At 45.5% G+C, this 24,903-nt stretch overlaps 1 protein-coding gene across 1 annotated transcript; it reads right to left on the reverse strand.

Annotated features, from left to right (window-relative positions):
* Positions 1–598: 598 nt before the first annotated feature.
* Positions 599–24,087, reverse strand: gdi2 (GDP dissociation inhibitor 2). The gene is made up of 10 exons (XM_080757637.1): positions 23,920–24,087; positions 11,658–11,765; positions 10,758–10,857; positions 9,883–10,017; positions 7,175–7,373; positions 6,346–6,477; positions 5,357–5,456; positions 4,610–4,781; positions 3,188–3,387; positions 599–1,790 (listed from the first exon to the last, which is right to left on the reverse strand). The coding sequence occupies exons 1-10, from the start codon at positions 23,962–23,964 to the stop codon at positions 1,641–1,643; spliced, it is 1,341 nt and encodes a 446-aa protein (XP_080613763.1). The 5' UTR covers positions 23,965–24,087; the 3' UTR covers positions 599–1,640.
* Between the last annotated feature and the right edge of the window lie 816 nt (positions 24,088–24,903).

Here is a 24,903-nt window from a genome sequence, read left to right on the forward strand (position 1 = left end):
GTGTCTGTAACTCAGAGAGTGTACAAATGGAACCAATTTGGTTCCATTTGTACACTCCAATTAAATTAACTTTGATTATAAATGCCATTAAATGGGGGTCTGTAGACTAATTCAGGTCAATTCGCGGGGGGGGGCTTGAAATGAAAATGGTTAAAAATCACCGCTAGACCTGCAAATATCTTCTCATTGGCATACTTTGTCAAATGGGGATCCAAATTTAAAATATGTCGGGTGGAAATAATTCCATTTTGTCTACAACCAAACCAAGACATAATATAGAATACCAGAGACGCTTCCCAGCCTGGAGAATATACACTTTAACCCATTCTGAACGGGAACCCATTTTGGTGTTCAGCATCACGTTATGCTTTAGCTATTGAAAAATAGCAGATCTACAAGCTCATAGCGCGCCACCGAGTGGCGCGCTACGAGCTTGTAGGTCTGCTGTTTTTTGAAAAATCGAAGAACGACTGACATTTTTTTTTAAATCTGATCTCAGGTCAGAATGGGTTAATCCGACCAGTGTGTGTCCAGTGGAAACCTCGCTTGAATCTGATCTCAGGTCAGAATGGGTTAAAACAACACAAAACAGCCGTGGTTCAGGTGAGTAGCGAAGTGGTTTAGTTTATTCATTTTTTAATTATGTTTTTTACTAAAGTCAGAGCCCTCAGCACAGCAGTTGGAATGTTCCGTCCCGTGTGCCGCCAGGAGGGGGCGCTATAGAGAGACGTCCTGGACCAGGGCTATACCACTAGACAACCTCTTTAAGAAAAAGGCTTCTCTAGAAGCCGAAGAAGCCCTGTTAAGGAAACACACCTCCGCTAATAACCGCACACACAACATTAACATTAATTAAACATAACGATACAAATGGGGGAAAAGATTAAGCCAAAGCCAACGTCTCTCCCTCTCTCACAAGAACAATACCTGTAGAAGAGACAAAAAATATATAGAACTCCATATCTCATCCCAAACACTTAGTTTGATTCTTTTTTTCTTTTCATACATACATTTTTAATAAGTTTTGAACAAAAATTGTATTCACCGTCCACCCCCCCCGTCCCCACCCCAGCGCCCCCCTCCCTCCCCCCACACTGAAAAGATCTGAATGACTGAATTTGATTGATCGTTTTTTTGTTTTTAGATTTGGCATCTTTGGACTACGCCACCCTGTTGTTGTTGCAAAGAAAAACAAGGTGCGTCGGATACAGAGAGAATGTAGAGGATTATTAGATCTTTAACCATAATTCAGTGCAACACCTGTCTGTCTGACTGTTATGACTGAATGTGATTATATATTAATACAAAAAAAAAAAGAAAAAAGCATAGCTCCTTGCCCCCGAACCCCCCCCCCCCCCCTCCCCCGTTTGCTATCGAGCAACACTATCATTCTATATCATGTACTTTCCTGAAATGGGCAGAAAACGTATACTCGGATCCGCCCGGCCCATTACCGTCGATTTTTTTTAGTTTGTGTATTTTTTTTTCTATCATTTTTTTTTGTATTTTCTTTCGTTAGAACATTTCCGCGGCGGCGATACATCGGATCGGGACATTCAGGAGTGCTGTGGACGCGCCGCCGTGCGTCACGTGACGTCGCGTCGACGGCAACAACGACTCTCTCATAACATCGTCTTTTTTTAATCCGTGTCGCCGAAGATGTCGTTCTTCTTGCGCTCCATCTCGGCAAAGTCAAATTCGGAGCCGGTCATCCGCTTGTAGATGTCCTTGATGTCGTCGCAGGTGGTCTCGAAGTGAGTGGTGGCGTCGTACGTACGAGAGATGAAGATCTGGAGAGAGAGAGAGAGAGAGAACACGTTAAGACACATTTGGACCCGACGTCGAAATTAAAGGGACACTCAAACTAATGACGTTTAGGAGCTTTAGAACACTTTCCTGGGGGTCTTTATGTGTGTAATATGTGGTTTTAGATCTTTTAGATTGTAGCAGTGAGCCCGTTGCCTCTGATGTCATGGACACTGGGCTCACTTCCTTCCTGGACTACATGTTGTCTCAGTAAGACAGCTCTCCCCCCTATCCACAAGGAGGAGCAGTGCACCAAAGAATTATGGAAATTGTAGTCCAGGAAGGTAGTGAGACCAGTGTCCATGACATCAGAGACAACAGGCTCACTGCTACAATCTAAAATATCTAAAACCACATTATTACACACATAAATACCCCCAGGAAAGTGATCTAAAGCTTCTAAACGTCATTAACATATATTCTTTTGCAAAAAGGGTGAAGTGTCCCTTTAAAAGAAAATCTTTTTAAAATTAAATTCGTTTCTGAAAAACCTAATGTTTCTATATCAGTGGTTCTCAATATTTCATGTCAAGGTCCCCAAACATTATATGTAATATGCCGCCGACCCCCATCTGAAAATCCGTTGTTCCAGGGACCCCCCCATAAGCAAAGATTTGAGTTAAAAACTGAAACTTCTGAAAGAATATATATTCAAAGATTTGAGTTAAAAACTGAAACTTCTGAAAGAATATATATTCAAAGATTTGAGACATTTTCACGATTAAAAAAAAAATAGCAGACCTACAAGCTCGTAGCGCAGCACTCGGTGCCGCGCTATGAGCTTGTAGATCTGCTATGTTTCAATAGCTAAAGTATAACATAATGCTAGAAACACCAACAGGGGTTCCAAAATGGGTTAAAACCCATTTAGACACGAGAACAGATTCTATTAATGTCTTCTAAATCATGACAGTTTTCTGAAAATGTTTGTGTCAGTGGTTCTCAAACATTTTCATGTCAAGGACCCCCAAAAATATATGTAATTGGCCGCCGACCCCCCTCTGAAAATATGTTGTTCCAGGGACCCTGGAGCACCAGATCAGTGCTCCTGTAACCCTATAAAAGAGGGCTTGCCAGCCATTCTCTGTGTCCCTCTACAGATGACAGCACCCTTCTGTTTGTTTCCCTTTGCCGTTTGATTTGCACACTACAACACGCCTTCACCATATTAACCACACATCCACACTGACACCACTGATCTTACCGACTTCCACATCTCATACATTCTGTAAGCATTCTTTATATTAAGTTAATATTAGTCATCTCTTGTAAATAAATTATTGTTATTTTGAACACTGCTACTGCGTCCTCCTCAATTTGTCATGGCCCAACGGGCCGGGTTATGACAGCACTTTGCGCCACTAGGGCGGCCGGGCCATACCTGGCTGTCTGCGCCCGGGTCCGTGGGGGCGAACTGGTCGCTGATGCTGACGAACTTCTGCTCGACGGGCTCCAGCAGGTCGAGGGCCGGCTGGATCTCCGTCTCGGGGTCGTTGGTCTCCACCGTGGTCGAGATGATGGCGATGTACTTCCCCTGGGCCGCCACGTTGTGGGCGAACGAGATCATGCACACGTAGATGTCTGTGAGGACACACACACACACACACACACACACACACACATGACTACAATGCACCACTCAGTTCACACGGGTGTGATTTCTTTCTCACCGCGTTGCAAACTGCGCCGCAGACGCGCCCGTCTCTGCAGAGCCGTTTGCAAGGCGTTGAGAGCTTGTAGATCTGTCTGTTTTTTGCAGCGCTGGTGTCAGGGTTCGTTCACGTTGTCAATAACAAAATAACCTAGATTAGAGGCGGAGATGAAGTGAAGTTCAATCAGTGCGTTGAATCAGCAGCAACAAGCTAACACCACCACCGCCGTTAGCTTGTTGTTGCTAACGATTTGTCACGCATTGGGCTGTGACGAGACACGAGACAGCAGTGTGCATTCTGGTGTGACGGTATATTATTAAACTGCATGGGTCCGGACTCCGGAGCGGAAACAATACAGTACAGTAGGCAGTACAGTAGCCTCCCTGCTAGAGAGAGAGAGTGAGCAGACTAACTCCATATGAACTTCCCCCGTTTTAATGATCGCCTAATAAAAATAATAATCAGCGATTGGACTGGTAAAATCACGATTGACGATAGATTCGTATCGTCACCCGACCCTAGCTGGCGGTTGACCTGGTTCTGTTCTGGTTCTGGGGGACTCACCGTGCTTGCAGTGGACCCGGTTCTGTCCTGGTTGTGGGGGACTCACCGTGCTTGCGGTTGACCTGGTTCTGGTCTGGTTCTGGGGGACTCACCGTGCTTGCAGTGGACCTGGTTCTGTCCTGGTTCTGGGGGACTCACCATGCTTGCGGTGGACCTGGTTCTGTTCAGGTTCTGGGGGACTCACCGTGCTTGCGGTGGACCCGGTTCTGTTCTGGTTCTGGGGGACTCACCGTGCTTGCGGTTGACCTGGTTCTGTTCAGGTTCCGGGGGACTCACCGTGCTTGCGGTGGACCTGGTTCTGTTCTGGTCCTGGGGGACTCACCGTGCTTGCGGTGGACCCGGTTCTGGTCTGGTTCTGGGGGACTCACCGTGCTTGCGGTTGACCTGGTTCTGTTCAGGTTCCGGGGGACTCACCGTGCTTGCGGTTGACCTGGTTCTGTCCTGGTTCTGGTTGACTCACCGTGCTTGCGGTGGACCCGGTTCTGTTCTGGTTCTGGGGGACTCACCGTGCTTGCGGTGGACCTGGTTCTGGGGGACTCACTGTGCTTGCGGTGGACCTGGTTCTGGTCTGGTTGTGGGGGACTCACCGTGCTTGCGGTTGACCTGGTTCTGGGGGATGATGATCTGACAGGAGTTGATGTCTTTGGTGTTCTTGATGGGGTGACTCATGACGCAGATGACCCGGATCACCTGGCCCACCTTGGTGGCGCACTCCATCATGTAGCTGGGGTCACAGATCAGCTGTTTACAGCGGGCGATCTGAGGAGGGGGAGGGGGAGGAGGGGGAGGAGGGGGAGGAGGGGGAGGGGGAGGGGGAGGAGGGGGAGGAGGAGGGGGAGGGGGAGGAGGAGGGGGAGGGGGAGGAGGAGGAGGGGGAGGAGGAGGAGGAGGGGGAGGAGGGGGAGGGGGAGGGGGAGGAGGGGGAGGAGGAGGGGGAGGGGGAGGAGGAGGGGGAGGGGGAGGAGGGGGAGGAGGAGGAGGAGGAGGGGGAGGGGGAAGAGGTGTTAAACACATTTAGACCCGAGGACGATTCTACAAATGCCTTCTAAATCCTGACAGTTTTCTAGAAAACCCCATGTCAGTGGTTCTCAAACTATTTCACGTCAAGGACTTCCAGAATTATCTGCATTTGGCCCGCCGACCCCCATCTGAAAATATGTTGTTCCTGCAGGGACCCCCCCTCCCCTCCAGAAGCAAAGATTTGAGTTAAAAACGTTCACGTTCTGAAAGAATATATATATATTCCAAGATTTGTGCCACACATTTTTCAAAATTAGCAAATCTACAAGTACGAGCTTGTAGATCTGCTATAGAGTAAAGTCTCATGTCCTCACCTCTCCCTCTGACTTGACTCCCACCACCTTGCCATCCTCGATGACGATCTCTTCGATGGGTTTGTTCAGCATGTAGGTTCCTCCGTAGATGGCACTTAATCTGAAACGATATAAAACAATAAGATGTAGGATCCTCCGTAGATGACACTTAATTAAGCAATATTACACGAGAGGGTGTGGTTTAACGTGATTATTGCCACGACAGGGATGTGGTCAGGAACGAGACGAAGTCGAGTTCTCCAAGCATCACCGAAGTGGCAATAATCACGTTAAACCACACCCTCGGTTACCCTTAAAACTAAGAAAATTGCAATTTTGTAATGACAGATGTAGTCACTACGACCACAAATGTCCCAAGAAACTAGCTAGCCTAGCCACCGAGTTTGCTAGCGCTCTGGGAGAACAGAACAGCTGCATTTTTTGTATTTGATTAGGTGTGGAGTGGTGCTCGTTTTGAAACAATATAGAACAATAATATGTAGGTTCCTCCGTAGAATTAATCTGAAAGAACAATATATAACTCTCTCTTGTAGAAAAAACATGAGCAACATAAAATGAACTGGACAGCCAACTCTAGTGCTGCAACCAGTCTGGCTCAAAATATAGAAGTGAGATCACACAGGTGTCTGAATCTAGAACTATACTCAAGAGAGTTCGGGTATTCCCTTTTCTTAGTGTGTAGTGTGTGGTGAGGTTCAGGTTCAGGTTTATTTGTCATGTGTATAGATACAGAGTATAAATTATTTTGCTCAGAGCACTCTCAGTCTTACATACATAGGACATAAACAAACATCTATAGTGACAAAAAAGCAGAAAAAAAAGTGCAAGTGAAGTGACAAAACAATACAGTACGAGGTCAGCTGTTCAGCAGCCTGACTGCCTGGGGGTAGAAACTGTTACTGAGACGGGTGGTGTGAGATTTGATGCTCTGGTAGCGGTTCTTTATGTGTGGTGGTGTGTGGTGTGTGGTCTCCTCCAGCGCTCCCTACCTGGCAAAGCCTTGAGGCAGCTCCCCGAGGCCGTACAGCGGGTACAGGTATGGACTCTTGCCGTATCTGGCCAGAGACTCGCTGTAGAGCTTTATCCTGTTCAACGCATCCAGGCAGGGAAGGTCCAGGTATCTGAACAACACAACGAGACCCGGTTAAATGCATCCAGGCAGGGAAGGTCCAGGTATCTGAACAACACAACGAGACCCGGTTAAATGCATCCAGGCAGGGAAGGTCCAGGTATCTGAACAACACAACGAGACCCGGTTAAATGCATCCAGACAGGGAAGGTCCAGGTATCTGAACAACACAACGAGACCCGGTTAAATGCATCCAGACAGGGAAGGTCCAGGTATCTGAACAACACAACGAGACCCGGTTAAATGCATCCAGACAGGGAAGGTCCAGGTATCTGAACAACACAACGAGACCCAGTTATTAATGCATCCAGACAACAACAACCATCTTGCAACAAGATCAACTTCTCTGCTACAGCTCTATGGTAGCTGGTGATCTGCTCAAACACAAATGTATAAACTTTATTACAGGCTCGTGGCCCACAAGGTTAAGACAGTACATCACATATAAATGAGAAAAGGTTACTACTCTAGGCGAGGCACTCATGCCAATACTCTTAACTGGCTTGGTTAACAACTGTCCATCGTGTTAGCTGGGGACCACCTCCTATCCCCAGGTCAAACTAACATACTCGTCTGTGAGGTACAGAGCCAGGGAGTGTCCCTCCTATCCCCAGGTCAAACTAACATACTCGTCTGTGCGGTACAGAGCCAGGGAGTGTCCCTCCTATCCCCAGGTCAAACTAACATACTCGTCTGTGCGGTACAGAGCCAGGGAGTGTCCCGTGAAGTCGATGACGTCCTGTCCCAGGTCAAACTTCTTGTAGACGTCCCTCATGGTGGTCTTGTGGGGGTCGACTCCCTCCAGGGTCTTGGGGTCGTTCTCGTCGAAGTTGGTGGTGAACACCAGGAACTTCTTGAAGCGCCGCTTCTCGAACATGCCCATCAGACCTGTCGAGGAGGAGAGACACAGGTGGTGGTCGTTAAGGTATGCGTCGCGGCCCGGTCGCGCGTCATCGTACCAAAACACGGAAGACAGTTGACCGTGGCCTCGAGTAGCCTAACCCGCTGCTATATTAATATATCACATCATAATGTTATACAGAGTCATTGTCAATAACCACGATGTCAATGTGAAGATTGAATTGTACTTCGAGCTAGCTATCAAAAGTATTAGACATGCTATGATGTTTTGCGTTGTATTGTATTGTATTGTATTGTATTGTATTGTAGGACTGGTGTATGTGATGACATGAAATACTTGTTTTTTTTTTCAGTTTAGGCAACTTCACAGAATTACAGGTATACATTTTTCTTACAACTGATTTCTTTTCTTTTTTTTCACAACCTCAGCTGTATACTTTCACAGGATATATAAATGATACACTCATACACACAAACAACTTCACATACATTTACAAGTATTCACAAAAGGGCATAAAATACAGGTATATAGCGAGACAAAAACGACAGAGCGACGGCAACAATGGGAGGTAAACAATACTGGGAACAGACATAACTGGAGATGGAGGAAGGCGTATGGGCACACCAGAAGGTCTGAAGAGAAGTGTATTTGGTTACTCAAGATTCCGAAAACCTGCTACCTCATCAGTAGAGGCAGTACAGGACTCCATCTTTTACTCAATATGTTTGGTTGAAGCCTCAGGGCATAAGTCATTTGTTCCATCTGGTAGATGTCCCATATTTTTTCCACCCACATACTATATGTCGGTGGGGCTGGTTTTAGCCATTTAATTGTAATACATTTGATGGCCGCTGTAAGCAGCACATGCAATAAATATATTTTGGCTCTACTCTCCAGACCTGCCGGTACCACTACCAACAACATTACTGTGGGATCCTCTGGGATGTTTTGACCAAAAACTTCTTCTAGTGCTTCAGACACCTCTCTCCAGAATGGTCTCAATTTGGGGCATGTCCAAAATATATGAGTGTGATTCCCGATATGTGCTCCACAGTCCCTCCAGCATCTATTTGAATGATCTGGACCCATTTTGGCCACTATTTGAGGCGTCCTGAAAAATCTAGATATTACTTTCCATTTAAATTCTCTCCAAGTATTCGAGTTGGTTACCAGGTGCGCTTCACTACATGCCTCTTCCCACGTATCCGTTGTTACTTCTATACCTAATTCAGCCTCCCATTTCTCTTTTATATACAGTGTATTATTTGGGCAAAGGTCCAAGAAGACTTGGTAGAATTCCTTGATTACCTTGCCAGCACCAAATTAAAATTTGAGCAACAGCTCCTCAATAGGAGTGGGTTTCATGGCCCTCTCCCAGTCCTTATGTTTTGTTAGAAAGTCTCTCAGTTGCAAATATCTGAAAAAAATTGTCCTTGGGAGCCCGAATTCAGTCTGTATCTGTTCGAATGATTTAAGACCATCCTTATTAACTAATTGGTGTATGCTGGTTAGGCCGAATTCTGTCCAATTCCTGAATTCTACATCCAGTTCAGCTGGTATGAACTCCTTTATGTAACCAATATGTGTTAGCGAGGAGATCTGTTTAGGTAGTCCAAATGAAGTTTTGATTTTTCTCCATATTTTTTAAGTAACTCTAGTCCACTCGCTCATTTGGATCTCTTTCAGTGAGGTATCTAGGAAGGGCACAACGTGAAGTGGTTGCGAACAGAGGCTTTTTTTCAATATTTAACCATCTAGTATCCTCAAGTTTCCTGGAGCCAAATTGTTAATGGTTTCAGCTGTGCCGCCCAAAAATAGTGTCTCAGATTTGGGAGTTTTAGTCCTCCATCCTCCTTAGATGAAATACTTGTTTTTGATGATGTTTTTGAGACCCCAGGAGGAGTAGCTGCTGTCATGTATTGTACAGCAAGCTAATGGGGCTCTAGAAAATAAATCAAGCCAAAACATATCATTGATCCGGGTGACGCACGGTCATAGATTCACGGTCGGGAAAACTCTGGGATTCCCTTCTCACGCGTACCAGTGGGACATGTCCCATGCAGCAGTGGTTGGGAACCTCTGGTCCTTGTAGGTGTGTGTATAAGATCTACCAGACCTTGTAGGTGTGTGTATAAGACCTACCAGACCTTGTAGGTGTGTAGGACCTACCAGACCTTGTAGGTGAGTGTGTAGGACCTAGCAGACCTTGTAGGTGTGTGTAGGACCTACCAGACCTTGTAGGGGTGTGTGTAGGACCTACCAGACCTTGTAGGTGTGTGTGTAGGACCTACCAGACCTTGTAGGTGTGTGTAGGACCTACCAGACCTTGTAGGTGTGTGTGTAGGACCTACCAGACCTTGTAGGTGTGTGTAGGACCTACCAGACCTTGTAGGGGTGTGTGTAGGACCTACCAGACCTTGTAGGGGTGTGTGTAGGACCTACCAGACCTTGTAGGGGTGTGTGTAGGACCTACCAGACCTTGTAGGTGTGTGTAGGACCTACCGGTCCTTGTAGGTGTGTGTGTGTAAGACCTACCGGACTGCAGGGCCTCCCCCTCGGTCGACGGGACCTTGTAGATGGCTCCCTTCTTGTAGACGTAGCTTCCCTCGATCACTTTGAAGTCCAGGTAGCGAGTCACCTGCGTGATGAGCAGCATGCGGACCAGCTGGCCTGAGGTGAGCAGGACCACAGCACATGGAGGTTCTATTAGTGTGTATGTGGTACCGGTGGCCATAAAGAACTACAGTCATGGAGGTGCTGTGGCGATAAGAACTACAGTCATGGAGGTTCTGTGGTGATAAGAACTACAGTCATGGAGGTGCTGTGGTGATAAGAACTACAGTCATGGAGGTTCTGTGGTGATTTGTGTGTATGTGGTACCGTTGGCTATAAGAACTACAGTCATGGAGGTGCTATTAGTGTATGTGGTACCGGTGGCCATAAAGAACTACAGTCATGGAGGTGGTATTTGTGTGTATGTGGTACCGTTGGCCATAAGAACTACAGTCATGGAGGTGCTATTAGTGTGTATGTGGTACCGCTGGCCATAAGAACTACAGTCATGGAGGAGCTATTGGTGTGTATGTGGTACCGTTGGCCATAAGAACTACAGTCATGGAGGTGCTATTGGTGTGTATGTGGTACCACTGGCCATAAGAACTACAGTCATGGAGGTGCTATTGGTGTGTATGTGGTACCGTTGGCCATAAGAACTACAGTCATGGAGGTGCTATTGGTGTGTATGTGGTACCGGTGGCCATAAAGAACTACAGTCATGGAGGTGCTATTGGTGTGTATGTGGTACCGTTGGCCATAAGAACTACAGTCATGGAGGTGCTATTGGTGTGTATGTGCTACCGTTGGCCATAAGAACTACAGTCATGGAGGTGCTATTGGTGTGTATGTGGTACCGTTGGCCATCAGGAACTTGGGGATGAGGTCCACATTCCAGTCGCGGCCCTTCCCCATGGACTCAGGAGGACTGCCGGGGAGGTTGAAGCGCTTGAAGAGCTGGCGGGAGAGAGATGGGATGGTTGAGGAGAAAGACCATGTAGAGCATCACTTATCACTCGAATGCATTCAAACCGACAGGCTCGCCTGGAGCCTACGTGGCCGGTTAAGACTGATATGAGGTTAGCGGACTTACGTGGCCGGTTAAGAATGACGTTAGGGTAGGTATACCCTCACAAAAAACATGCAGTAATCCTGGGCTCTAAACTGCCTCCCCCTGGCCCGCCGGGGCACCTGATGGAGGGGAAAGGAACTGGTTGGAATAACGTGTTCCTTCCACGCGCTACGACGTCCAACCGGGGAAACTCCCCCCCCCTGTCAGGTGTAAAGGAGCAACTTGGACACTCAGGCATGAAGGAAGCATGAGTTAAAGTCCGTTGCTCTCCCCTTGTCCCCCATATATGGGGACTAGGTTGGTGGAGGGTGTGTAGAGCCCAGGATCACATTAGATAATTGACACAGGGTGAAAAATGGGTTACAAAATCGTGGGATTAAAAGAAAAAGGGTGTGTTTGAGACCCTGACACGGAGTCATTCTTTAAGCCTTTGTCAGGGCCGGTCTCAGAACGCATGCAGATGGCTCTCTGATAACAACACACATGCACAGTGTGCACGCACACACACACACGAACACACACAAAAAAAAAAGAATGAGGTTAGGGTCAGATTTAGTCAGACAACGCCACCAACGCCATGTCAGAGACTTCTCTGCGTTTTCCCATGGCGAGCCTGCTGGCTCCGTTGCATTGGAGGGATAAGTACAGTAACCTGCTGGCGGTTATCGGTAGACTCTGTACTTACATCTTCCAGGGGTGTGATGGAGGCACTCTCAGCTCCGTAGTAGGAGTTCCGGTCCATGTGCAGAACCTTCTTCCCTCGGACAGACATGATCCCTGACAGAATGCATTCCTGTTGTTGGGGAGGAGAAAACGAACACAACGGTCCTTAACCCATTCTGACCCGAGATCAGATTCATACGAGGTTTCCACTGGACACACACACTGGTCTGATTAACCCATTCTGACCTGAGATCAGATTCTATAAAAATGTCAGTCGTTCTTTGATTTTTCAAAAAAATAGCAGACCTACAAGCTCGTAGCGCGCCACTCGGTGGCGCGCTATGAGCTTGTAGATCTGCTATTTTTTTGATCGTATCGCTGCTGCACCGAATGCTAGAGGTTCCGGACATGAAATAGTTTGAGCACCACCGATACGGAAACGTTAAGTTAGAAGACATTTTGCAGAATCTGGTCTCAAGTCCTAAATGGGTTTAAAGTAAACGGTCAGATTGCAACAGACTAGCATTTTGTAATCAGCACAAACCAGTTGGCCGACATTATTTTTGCCCATGCAAAGTAGCCCTGGTTTGCAGTTTTGCCAGTTCTGCTTATTATAGACTTTAGGCTTTTCCTGTTGTTTTCTCAATATTTCATGTCAAGGACCCCGAAAATGATATGTAATTGGCCGCCGACCCCCCCCCCCCCCCCATCTGAAAATATGTTGTTCCAGGAACCCTCCCAGAAGCAAAGATTTGAGTTAAAAACGTTCACTGTGAAAGAATATATATTCAAAGATTTGAGCCACATTTTCAGGGTTTTTTCAAAAAAGCATTATGTTATACTTCAGCTATTGAAAAATAGCAGACCTACAAGCTCATAGCGCGGCCGGCACTCGGTGCCGCACTATGAGCTTGTAGATCTGCTATTTTTTCAATAGCTGAAGTATAACATAATGCTTAAAACACCACAAAAAGGTTCCCGCCCCAGAATGAGCTAGACTGGACTGGGAGGAGTACAGCTGTGTGGTCACCCTCTAAGAAAGGGAGAGAGAGAGTCACAGAGTTCATGTAGTCACAGAGTTCCACTCTGGCTCACATTTCTTCTTCCCGCTAGGGGAAGAATTCCAGGGAACAGGAACACAGAAGGCCTCTTTATTTAACAACATTCTCTTCTAAAAAAGAGAATGTAGAGCCGCTACTGTGAACAGTGGCGTGAATAAAAAGCAGTCACATGACCACCGCTGAATCCTCCAAGGATGGGGCTGTGAGGAGAGATGCGATGAGGACATGGAAAGAGTCTCCGGCTTGGCTCTGGCTGTCACGTTCTGACCTGAGATCAGATTCTAAAAATGTCTTCTACATCCCGACAGTTTTCCATTCTGACCCGAGATCAGATTCTAAAAATGTCTTCTATGTCAGTCGCTCTTCGATTTTTCAAAAATAGCAGACCTACAAGCTCGTAGCGCGCCACTCGGTGGTGCGCTACGAGAGCTTGTAGATCTGCTATTTTTTACCAAAATGGGTTCCCGCCGAAAATGGGTTAAAAAAGGAGAATTCCATGCTAGAAGGCTTTCTTAACTTTAATGTAGTCGTTACGTCCCCACCAGAGGTCCAGGACTCCAGGTGTTATTTGTAGTTACGTCCCCACCAAAGAGGTCCAGGTGTTATTTTGTGCAAAAGTGCATTATTATTGGCCATTTCCCCTAATATAAGCCCTCAATGGGAGTTGGGTTTTTGTGCTAATTCACTTATTTCCATCGAAATAAGTAGTAAAGTGTGCTGCTTGATTTTTGAGTGATAATAAATAAGCGAGTAGGGGAAATAGCCAATGATGCGCTTTTGCACAAAGTAACACCTGGACCTCTTTGGTGGGGACGTAACAACTACAAATAACACCTGGACCTCTTTGGTGGGGACGTAACAACTACAAATAACACCTGGACCTCTTTGGTGGGGACGTAACGACTACAAATAACACCTGGACCTCTTTGGTGGGGACGTAACAACTACAAACAACAACTGGACCTCTTTGGTGGGGGACGTAACAAATACAAATAACACCTGGACCTCTTTGGTGGGGACGTAACGACTACAAATAACACCTGGACCTCTTTGGTGAGGACGTAACGACTACAAATAACACCTGGACCTCTTTGGTGGGGACGTAACGACTACAAATAAAGGTAAGAATGCCTTCTAGTATGTACAGTAATTCTCCTTTAAGATGACAATTTGTTTGACATTGTCTTTTAGGCTTTGTGATAAGAAAGTGCACAGGGCACAAAATAACTGAAATATTAATATACCAAGAAATTAATGACATTTCTTTTAATTTCATACTATTAAAAGAAAAAGAGGAAAGAAAGTGGAAAAGGCGGATCTACAAGCTAAGCTTGTAGATCAGCTATTTATGTATGGACAACTTTCTCCATGGAAACGATTATGACAAATTAACTGCTGATTATGTAATGATTGACAGGCCTACTGTACCCCCATGCCTCATTTCTCATAGAGATTAAAACACTTTATAGTCGAGGGACGCAATAAAACAACGGCCTCTGCATCCACGGGATGCACTACTGTACTGTTTTTGTATTCTAGTTTATTTAGCTAGCTTTAGTTATACAATAATCATTTCTTCTTCCGTTTTCTACATGAATATATATTATAACCATATAAAATGACATGGGAGTTAAATGCTGCAATTTGTAAAAATGCCAATGGCATGGTTGAAGTGGGACTCAGACCATCCCTGCATCCCTAGTTACAGCACTGTGGACGGACAAATGCACCCAAATGCAGCCAAATGCACACGGACTGTCTGTGTGCGTGTGTGTGTGTGTGTCATGTGACCTGGTGGACTTTATTCAGGCGACAGACTCACTTCTTAACAATGACTCTTACTCAGCCAGCCAGCCAGCCAGCCAGTCAGTCAGCTCTCTCAGCCAAAGGGTCTGTTTCATCCCTATCTCGCTCGCTCTCTCTCGCTCTCTTGAGATGAGAAGTTAGTCAATTGTGCCAAGCAAGCAAAATAATAAATAAATACCCGATACATTACACTCCACTAACTAACTCTAGGATACGGTGTGTGGTACATTGTCAGATCAAGGCCCAGAGCCCTGTCCTCCCCAGAGCCATATTAACTCTGTCTATACTATATACTATATACAGGTTTAGCCGTGACGTGAGCGCCCCCCTCCAGAGATGCTTCCGGGTCCTACTTTTGTGTCACCTTTGTGTCCCCATAGAGTTATACTGTCTGTGACGGACTAAAATCTGAGACGAAAACAACCACAAAAGTCTCATTTTACCAGCTTTACTCTCAAACAACAAAGCTGCTGCTGCTGCTCTCCCAAATCTGCCCCTTTCTCTCAGATCTGTGACCTCTCCTCCCGGACGCTTCAGGACTTCCCCTGTATGTATTATTCACACCTCAAAACAACCTGTTCAACCTGTTCATGCTAGTACTGTACTAACACTAGTGCCCGTACTGCGGTTTACTTCTGACCCCTGTTTCAAGTCACTGTACTGTACTGTACTGTACTGTACTGTACTGTACTGTACTGTACTGTACTGTACTGTACTAGTCTCAATATGCTTGTCCCTGTAAAATGAGATGCTGCATCTCAAGGGTCTATATCATCCTTTCAATAAAATTCTGACCAAATTCTGGCATTCTGTGTGTCCACTAAATCCTCATTAATCCAAACTAGATTCAACATACTCAAGCCTACACACATTCTAAATATGCCCCCGGAATATTGTACTGAGCAAATGGACTGTTACCACCTTCAATAATAATAGTCTTTATTGTCTCCACATCATATATTTTCTTTGTCATGGATACTTGTACATCCATCCATCCCTCCATCTTCAACCGCTTATCCGTAGTCGGGTCGCAACAGCTCCACCAGAGAGCTCCAGACTTCCCTCTCCATACTTGTACAGATACTCGTACAGAACATTAATAATTCTACTCCAGTTAGAAGCATTAAGACCCATTTTAACCCCCAATGGCTTCCTTTCTGAAAAAATAACGTCATTGTAAAAAGATTCACGCGTTTAGATATTCTATTTACAATGAGATGCGGACGGGAGGCTGGTGCCACTTTGGACCCGGACGTAACGTAGCACTACAAAATGACGTCGGACTTAACCCATTCTGACCGGGAACCCATTTTGGTGTTTAGCATCATGTTATGCTTTAGCTATTGAAAAATAGCAGATCTACAAGCTCGTAGCGCGCCACCGAGTGGCGCGCTACGAGCTTGTAGGTCTGCTATTTTTGAAAAATCGAAGAACGACTGACATTTTTAGAATCTGATCTCAGGTCAGAATGGGTTAATCAGACCAGTGTGTGTCCAGTGGAAACCTCGTATGAATCTGATCTCAGGTCAGAATGACTTAAATACTGAATAGCTCTGGTCCTCACCAACTAATCCTTCATGACAACGAGACAATCTTTGTGTAAAGTCTAGAATACAATGAAAAAAAGAACAAGCACGAAAACATAAATCTTCACAAAAATAGAAATGGTTCAATTTCAATTTCAATTTGCACACTTAGTTACAGACCCATAAGGGTCCTAACTATCATTTAGCTGGGGACCCCCTGGAACTCCCTCAAGGACCCCTAGGGGTCCCCGGAACCCACTTTGGGAACAACTGCTATTATACACACAAGATAGCGTTGCAGTCCCGCCCCCTTTCATGACAATAAAGACAATGTTTTGGGCCGATTAGAACTAATTAGAAAGATTTGGCTTTGTCCGAGGCTTAAGCCCTCCTAACCACACCAAAAGGTCACAGTGAAAACCCAAACCACACCAAAGGTCAAAGTGCAAAGCCCTAACCACACCAAAGGTCAAAGTTCACAGTGTAAAGCCCTAACCACAAGGGTCGAGACGGTTTCAGCGCTAACTCATTGCAACCGTTTGGACCCAAGGAGTTATATAGGGCTTTAAATAAATACATTTTACTGCGACACAGTGCTCTCTGTAAATGATGTACGCACTTTGTAAATGCTGTACAAATAAAATGTGGCGAGTCACCGTGAGCCCCTCTTGAGTGACAGGCGTCACTCAGGTGTCAGGCTAACCCTCCTGTCTATATAAATAAATAAATAGAGGCTCTGCCAATCCAGGCCTCGTCATCACAACCTCAGCCCAATAGTCGCTGACATGGAGGGAGGGAGAGACAGACAGTCTCTGTGTCAGAGCCAAAGTTTTTAACTCAAATCTTTGATTTGTCCCTGGAACAAGATATTTGTAGATGGGGGTCGGCGGCCAATTACATACTGTATAATCTTGGGGGTCCTGGACCTGGACATGAAAATGTTTGAGAACCACTGACATCGAAACAGCATTTAGAAGGCATTTGTAGAATCGTCCTCAGGTCTTAATGGGTCTTAAAGTTCAAAATGAAAGGGTAAGTTGGGTATCATCATGCTGGCTTAGAGGCTGTCATTATATGACCCTCACTGACATTTTACACAACCAACGGTTTGAACAGCTCTCTGCTGGCAGCAACTCACAACCAGCGGTTTGAACAGCTCTCTGCTGGCAGCAACTCACAACCAACGGTTTGAACAGCTCTCTGCTGGCAGCAACTCACAACCAACGGTTTGAACAGCTCTCTGCTAGCAGCAACTCACAACCAACGGTTTGAACAGCTCTCTGCTGGCAGCAACTCACTACCAACGGTTTGAACAGCTCTCTGCTGGCAGCAACTCACAACCAACGGTTTGAACAGCTCTCTGCTGGCAGCAACTCACAACCAACGGTTTGAACAGCTCTCTGCTGGCAGCAACTCACAACCAACGGTTTGAACAGCTCTCTGCTAGCAGCAACTCACAACCAACGGTTTGAACAGCTCTCTGCTGGCAGCAACTCACAACCAACGGTTTGAACAGCTCTCTGCTAGCAGCAACTCACAACCAACGGTTTGAACAGCTCTCTGCTGGCAGCAACTCACAACCAACGGTTTGAACAGCTCTCTGCTGGCAGCAACTCACAACCAACGGTTTGAACAGCTCTCTGCTGGCAGCAACTCACAACCAACGATTTGAACAGCTCTCTGCTGGCAGCAACTCACAACCAACGGTTTGAACAGCTCTCTGCTGGCAGCAACTCACAACCAACGGTTTGAACAGCTCTCTGCTGGCAGCAACTCACAACCAACGATTTGAACAGCTCTCTGCTGGCAGCAACTCACAACCAACGGTTTGAACAGCTCTCTGCTGGCAGCAACTCACAACCAACGATTTGAACAGCTCTCTGCTGGCAGCAACTCACAACCAACGATTTGAACAGCTCTCTGCTGGCAGCAACTCACAACCAACGGTTTGAACAGCTCTCTGCTGGCAGCAACTCACAACCAACGATTTGAACAGCTCTCTGCTGGCAGCAACTCACAACCAACGATTTGAACAGCTCTCTGCTGGCAGCAACTCACAACCAACGGTTTGAACAGCTCTCTGCTGGCAGCAACTCACAACCAACGATTTGAACAGCTCTCTGCTGGCAGCAACTCACAACCAACGATTTGAACAGCTCTCTGCTGGCAGCAACTCACAACCAACGATTTGAACAGCTCTCTGCTGGCAGCAACTCACAACCAACGGTTTGAACAGCTCTCTGCTGGCAGCAACTCACAACCAACGGTTTGAACAGCTCTCTGCTGGCAGCAACTCACAACCAACGGTTTGAACAGCTCTCTGCTGGCAGCAACTCACAACCAACGGTTTGAACAGCTCTCTGCTGGCAGCAACTCACAACCAGCGGTTTGAACAGCTCTCTGCCAGCAGCAACTCACAACCAACGTTTTGAACAGCTCTCTGCTGGCAGCAACTCACAACCAACGGTTTGAACAGCTCTCTGCTGGCAGCAACTCACAACCAACGGTTTGAACAGCTCTCTGCTGGCAGCAACTCACAACCAACGGTTTGAACAGCTCTCTGAACAGCTCTCTGCTAGTAGCAACTTGTTCGTCTGAACGCACGCTTCCTTCCCGGACACCCGAGTAAACCTTTTCATGTCAGGGAACCCCAACATTGACACCTCTGTCCCTGGGTCTGTCCCTAACACACAGACAGACACACACACAGGCCAGGGAAGAGGGACGGTCACGGTACAGTACAGTACAGTACAGTACAGTACAGTACAGTACAGTACAGTACAGTACAGTACAGTACAGTACAGTACAGTACAGTACAGTACAGTACAGTACAGTACAGTACAGTACAGTGCAGTACAGTGCAGTGTCAATGTCGCCGTTTACGTTTTCGATATACTTTGAATCAAAAAGAGAAGTTCTGCTAGAATGACGGGTCTCCCTTCATGGATTTATTACAGGGAAGTCATAAAGTCTATCTCACAACCACCATCTGATCTGTATTGTGGCAGATTTATTACATTCAATATTTATTGGCAGAACCGTGCAACATTTAAATGGGCAGTGTCGTCCTTAACCCATTCTGGCCTGAGATCAGATTCATACGAGGTTTTCCACTGGACACACACTGGTCTGATTAACCCATTCTGACCTGAGATCAGATTCTAAAAATGTCAGTCGCTCTTCGATTTTTCAAAAATAGCAGACCTACAAGCTCGTAGCGCGCCACTCGGTGGCGCGCTATGAGCTTGTAGATCTGCTATTTTTCAATAGCTATAAGCATAACATGATGCTAACACCAAAACGGGTTCCCGGTCAGAATGGGTTAACCCATTCTGGGATGGGAATGGATAGCAGATCTTCAAGTTCATAGCTATGAACTTGAAGGTCTGCTGTGAAGGTCTGCTATTTTTGAAAAATTGTGAAAATGTAGTGCAAAGCTTTGAATATATATTCTTTCAGAGCCAACATTTTTTAACTCAAATCTTTGCCAGGGGGGTCCCTGGAACAACATACTTTCAGATGGGGGTCTGCGGCCAATTACATATAATTATTGGGGGTCCTTGACATGAAAATGTTTGAGAACATAGACATTAACAAAGAAAGGTCTATAAGTAGACTTAAGTAGAGTTTGTTTGGTGATTGTTGTGGTGTGACGCGCGCCGTTGTTCACTCATGATGTGTGAGATTAGCTTTACACATTTACAGCACAGTAACAGTCAACCTTTTGTGTTTTACAATACTATTAATGTTTTAGTATTGGTTTTTTTCACTTCCTCAACGTGTCATCATGAATGAATCCGTGTCGCGACCACACCCACCATTGAGCCAACGACGCAACTGTAACCCCCGTTCAGCCATGATTAAACCCAACGCCAATCTACTATTTACTATTTAGGCATTTATCAGACGCTCTTAATCCATTTAGAAAAAAAAAAGTATTCTAAATCCTTAGTTTTCTGAAAGAAAACCCTGTTTCTATGTCAGTCGTTCTCAAACATTTTCATGTCAACGACCCCAAATATATATATATGACATTGACCACCGAGCCCCATCTGAAAATATGTTGTTCCAGGGTCCAGGGACCCTCCCAGTAGCAAAGATTTGAGTTAAAAACTCACTCTGAAAGAATATATATATATATATATATATATAAATATATATACATATATATATATCCAATGATTTCAGGCACATTTTCACGATTTTTCAAAAATAGCAGACCTACAAGCTTGTAGATCTGCTATTTGTTTTGTACATAGCTAAAAGTATAACATAATGCTTAAAACACCAAAAGGAGTTCCTGCCCAAAATGGGTTTAATCCAGAGCCACTTACACTACAGTAAGCAACAACACCAAATACATAGAAAGTCATCTAGGATCATAAAGAAAGAACCAAACATCCGTCTAATTGGTACCAACGAGAAGTATTAAAATGTGCTTCGGACAAAACCTCTTAACTCCATTGGACCTTCAAACTGTCTGCTAAAGCAGTTAACTCCACCACCTCTCCCCCTCTCAAACTGTCTGCTATAAAGCAGCTAACTCCACCACCTCTCCCCCTCTCAAACTGTCTGCTAAAGCAGCTAACTCCACCACCTCTCCCCCTCTCAAACTGTCTGCTAAAGCAGCTAACTCCACCACCTCTCATGCAAGTAATTGACAATATATAAAGTCCCAATATCAACTTTGATGAGGCAGTATTACTTTGTATAAAAAAAGCTGTCCACATCGACAGTGCTGTAAATCTGCATCTGAGACCAAAACAGCATCATTCTGAACATGACTACAAGTAACAGCATCCTTCTGAACATGACTACAACTAACAGCATCCTTCTGAACATGACTACAACCAACAGCGTCATTCTGAACATGCATGCCTACAACGGACAGTGCTGTAAAGCTCAGCATCCTGGCGTCTTGCTGACGAGACACGAGTGGTCCTGACCGTCACATCCTGATAGGATGACCCCAACAGGACCAAACAACACCCTGTGGACCAGCAGTAGGCAACAGGCGGCCCAAAATCGGACAAAACCAGCCCCCAGAAATAATATCTGGCCTCTGAGAAAATTTAGAGAATAATGATTCAGGTTTTTTTTTTTTTTAATGTATACACAATATCAGAGCGACAGTCTGGCCTTTATGTCTGGATAGAGAAACTATCCCCAGTCTAAAGAATGTTTATTATACTTCATACTTATTGACATCAACTGATACTCCATGTTGAGAATGACAGAGCAGGGAGAGCATGATGGGGGTGAAAAATAACTGTCTGAATGTTAATTCATAACGGACATATTATTCCTCTAATTTGGTCTTTTAAACGTCCCCTCCCCCAATATAAAGTCATGGGGAGGTATTGGGCCGGGGACAAACTCCTAGTAATGTTCAGCAACTACAGACAATACATATTTATATATAATTAATGTAGTAATGTTCAGCAACTACAGACTAAAGACAATACATATTTAATGTAGTAATGTTCAGCAACCATACAGACTAAAGACAATATATATATTTTCATGGAAATTAGAACCCAGTTCACATTTTGAGCGCTAGTACACATGCAATGGATTGAAGGATTTGACAAGCACTAACTGTACACAGTACAATATGGGAGGGGTGGGGGGGGGGGTGGGGGGGGTTGTCCATGGGTTTTACAGGCATTGATCACGAGTTTCCCCCATGTCAGCCTTCAACAGGAACCCTGGAAGAGTCTCGACTCCAGGGGTCAAGAGGCTGATCATGAATTCATGCTGGATTGCTAACAGTCATTTACAGCCGGCCGGGCGGGCATTTGGTGGCAAATAAAAGTATGTCCAACTCCAGGTGCCAAAATGCCAATGCATGGGGTCAGATATTGAACCAGCTCACACAAGTCCAAAGCCTAGTTATTAACTCTCAAATGGCTCGACTTGTGACATTTAACCCAATAACTAGGATCACTTGTAAGTTACACATGATATACCGGTAACAAGTTTACCCCCCCACCCACCCCTCACTGTATATACGTTTCTTTTCCCTTTTTACCTGTATGATGAGTTACTGTTTTGACTATAGTTGTGTATATTCGTAGCACGTCTCTAATTGTTTTGATGAATTGAAAATGGTGGGCCGTATTGTAAACAAGTGTAATGCTTTTAGTTTATGGTGTCGTCCACTCAGTTGTATTGAGTTGTACTTGAAATGTGCTGTAATTCTGCTGTTAATCTAAATGTTAATAAATCAAATCAATAACACACAACTACTTGTTTTGTAGTGTTCCATGGAGGCGTGCACAAAGCCCACCCACCCATCATGGTCGTCTATGAGTTCAGTCACTTCATATAAAAATCTGTGTTTTACTTCATCTATTCTCGATCAGTCATTGTATGACGGGGTGACGGCGGTGCTTAATAATGTTACAATGTTTTGACGAATTGAACAAGGTGGACCCTCTTGTAAACAAGTGTAATGCTTTATTGGGTCGTCAACTCAGTCAACAGTCTTTGTATTGAGTTGTGCTTGAAATGTACTGTAATTCTGCAAACTGTTAATACATATTTCAATCAATCAAACCAATACAAAGAAAAGGGGGTAAAAAGGCCGATCTACAAGCTCAACAGCACGGTGCGGTGCGACTCGTCGCCAGCTTGCAGATCAGCTTTTTCTGTTTTGACAGCTCTACAGAGCCGACACCCTCACATTATAAACCACTAGCATAGCAGAGCCTCTTCTTCCTTATTCAGCCGACACTTAGCTTCGATGCTATACTGCTGTTAGCATGCTAACTGCAGGAAGGAAGCAAGCAGCCTGTTGAATCAACACTATAGGGTTAGCAGCCATGCTAACGTCAAAGTTAGCAGGCAGGCTAATTATTATAATGGGCGCTTTATCATCAACAAAACAAACAAACATTCCCCTGACAGACAGTTCACAAACTAAACCTCAACATGACAGTGTCGACATACATGTTGACACTTTAGCTTAGCATTTAGCATCGTAAGACTTGTTGAAACGGTGACACGTCTTCTTTAGCAGCACTAGGGCTCATTAGCTGTAAGTAGGCTAATCATTAGCTCCTTATATTAGCAGTATAGTGACGCCCAACAGCGTGTAATTAACTATTATACATTATAAAACTCCTTCTATGGAGACCAAAACAAAACACACAAAACCAAACGGTTGTTGTTTTGCGGCCAAAAACGCGAAGGTTTTTCCCCCCAGTGGGAGGAGAGGCTGTTTCTATTAGCTCCCTTTAGCCCTGCTGTCTGTCTGGCGCCGCCATGACAGTCACGGAGCCACCTCGATCGCCCCGTTTCAACGCGCCTCGACACATTCACACCGATAACGTCCACATAAACCCGTCATGTGTCGAATATAAACGTCTCCCCTCCATAGCCACGGATGTTAGGATCCTCTACGGGTGGGTTTTAGAACGCGGGCATTCCGCGGTGTTTAACAAAAAAACGTTTTTATCGGATCGATGGCCATTTCCCCTCAGCGTGATCCACCTACGCGACCCTATCGACCGGGAGGTGTATTGCACTCCGATTACATTATAACTCTGGAGGGAAAATGTCCACCGATGTGATAAAAATCTATTTTTATCAAACAACACGAAACGCTTGGGTTCTAATACCCACCCGGGGAGGACCCCAACATCCGTGGCTCTGGGGCGAGACCTTTGCATTAGAAAGAGGAACCTTTATTGTGGACCTTAACGTTGGAAACGAAGCAAACGTGCCCCAAAGCGGGTGAAGTGCATGCAGTGAACCTGTGCACCATAAGCTCCCCTGCCTGACTGAAGTTAGCTAAGATGTGGCGCTGATCAATAGGCCCAGTTTTTTAGACCCAAACCGATTTTCTTTTAATTTAAATTTAATTAAAAAGCCTCCGTCCTGTCCTCACCGTCAGCCCGGTGCCCAGCACGATCACGTCGTATTCTTCATTCATTTTATTTCCCCCTCCGGAACTGCTGTCGGCTCTTCTTTAACGTGAATGTCCGGCCGGTGCTGTCTGTCTGTGGTGAGTGTGTGTGAGTGGTCCTCTGGAGAAAATGGAGATCTTCTGACTGAGTCTGACTGACTGGAGAGAGAGAGAGAGACAGAGAGCGAGAGAGCGAGCGAGCGAGAGAGAGAGAGAAAGGCTGTGGTTCAATGTCAAGCTGCCTCGCTCTCTCATAATGGGAGGAGCTGTATTATATTAACACACACTGTGCCTGGCGAAACAGAGCTCAAGTTCACGATTTTAAAGAAATTAGAAATACGATATTGAAGGGTAACTGCATTTTATTCAACCACAGATAGGACATACCAAGAGAAAAAACACTTTCATATATTAACTGCATTTTATTCCATGTTGCGTAATGTAATGTAATTTGGTTTGGGCTCCCCGACAACAAGAAAATAAAGACAATAGGTGCTGTGGGGTTTCATTGTTCTAAAGATCAGCCACTAAACAATTCCCTTTAAATATGAATCTAGAGTTGCAATACCCTCCTCCATTGACTCCCCACTCATCCATCCATTCATCTTCAACCGCTTATCCGTAGTCGGATTGCGGGGGCAACAGCTCCACCAGAGAGCTCCAGACATTCCCTCTCCAGAGCATCATTAGTGACTTCCTCCTGGGGGGGATCCCGAGACGTTCCAAGGCCAGTGAGTCGATGTAATCCCTCCCTTGGTCTGCCCCGGGGTCTCCTCCCAGTGGGACGTGCGTCGAGCTCATACAGTAACATGTTGTCTACGGTGGATTTTTATGAAACAAACACTTTGCAGTTTGAAAGAGGATAATTCAAGCTTTCCCTACAGCTGCAATGTTGGTGTTTAATACAAGCTGATCGGAAATGCAATTTGGATCAATGGGCAGTCACTGGGGGGTGCAACTCTAGTC

The sequence above is a fragment of the Protomyctophum bolini genome, assembly GCF_963924005.1.
Source record: "Protomyctophum bolini genome assembly, chromosome: 23".
Taxonomy (NCBI): domain Eukaryota; kingdom Metazoa; phylum Chordata; class Actinopteri; order Myctophiformes; family Myctophidae; genus Protomyctophum; species Protomyctophum bolini.

Coding starts and splice junctions, on each gene's coding strand:
- gdi2 (XM_080757637.1), bottom strand. CDS start 23,964: ATGAATGAAGAATACGACGTGATCGTGCTGGGCACCGGGCTGACG. Junction 5,457..6,345: donor CTGCCTCAAGGCTTTGCCAG/GTAGGGAGCGCT, acceptor ATATCGTTTCAG/ATTAAGTGCCATCTACGGAG. Junction 4,782..5,356: donor GAGTCAAGTCAGAGGGAGAG/GTGAGGACATGA, acceptor CCCCCTCCTCAG/ATCGCCCGCTGTAAACAGCT.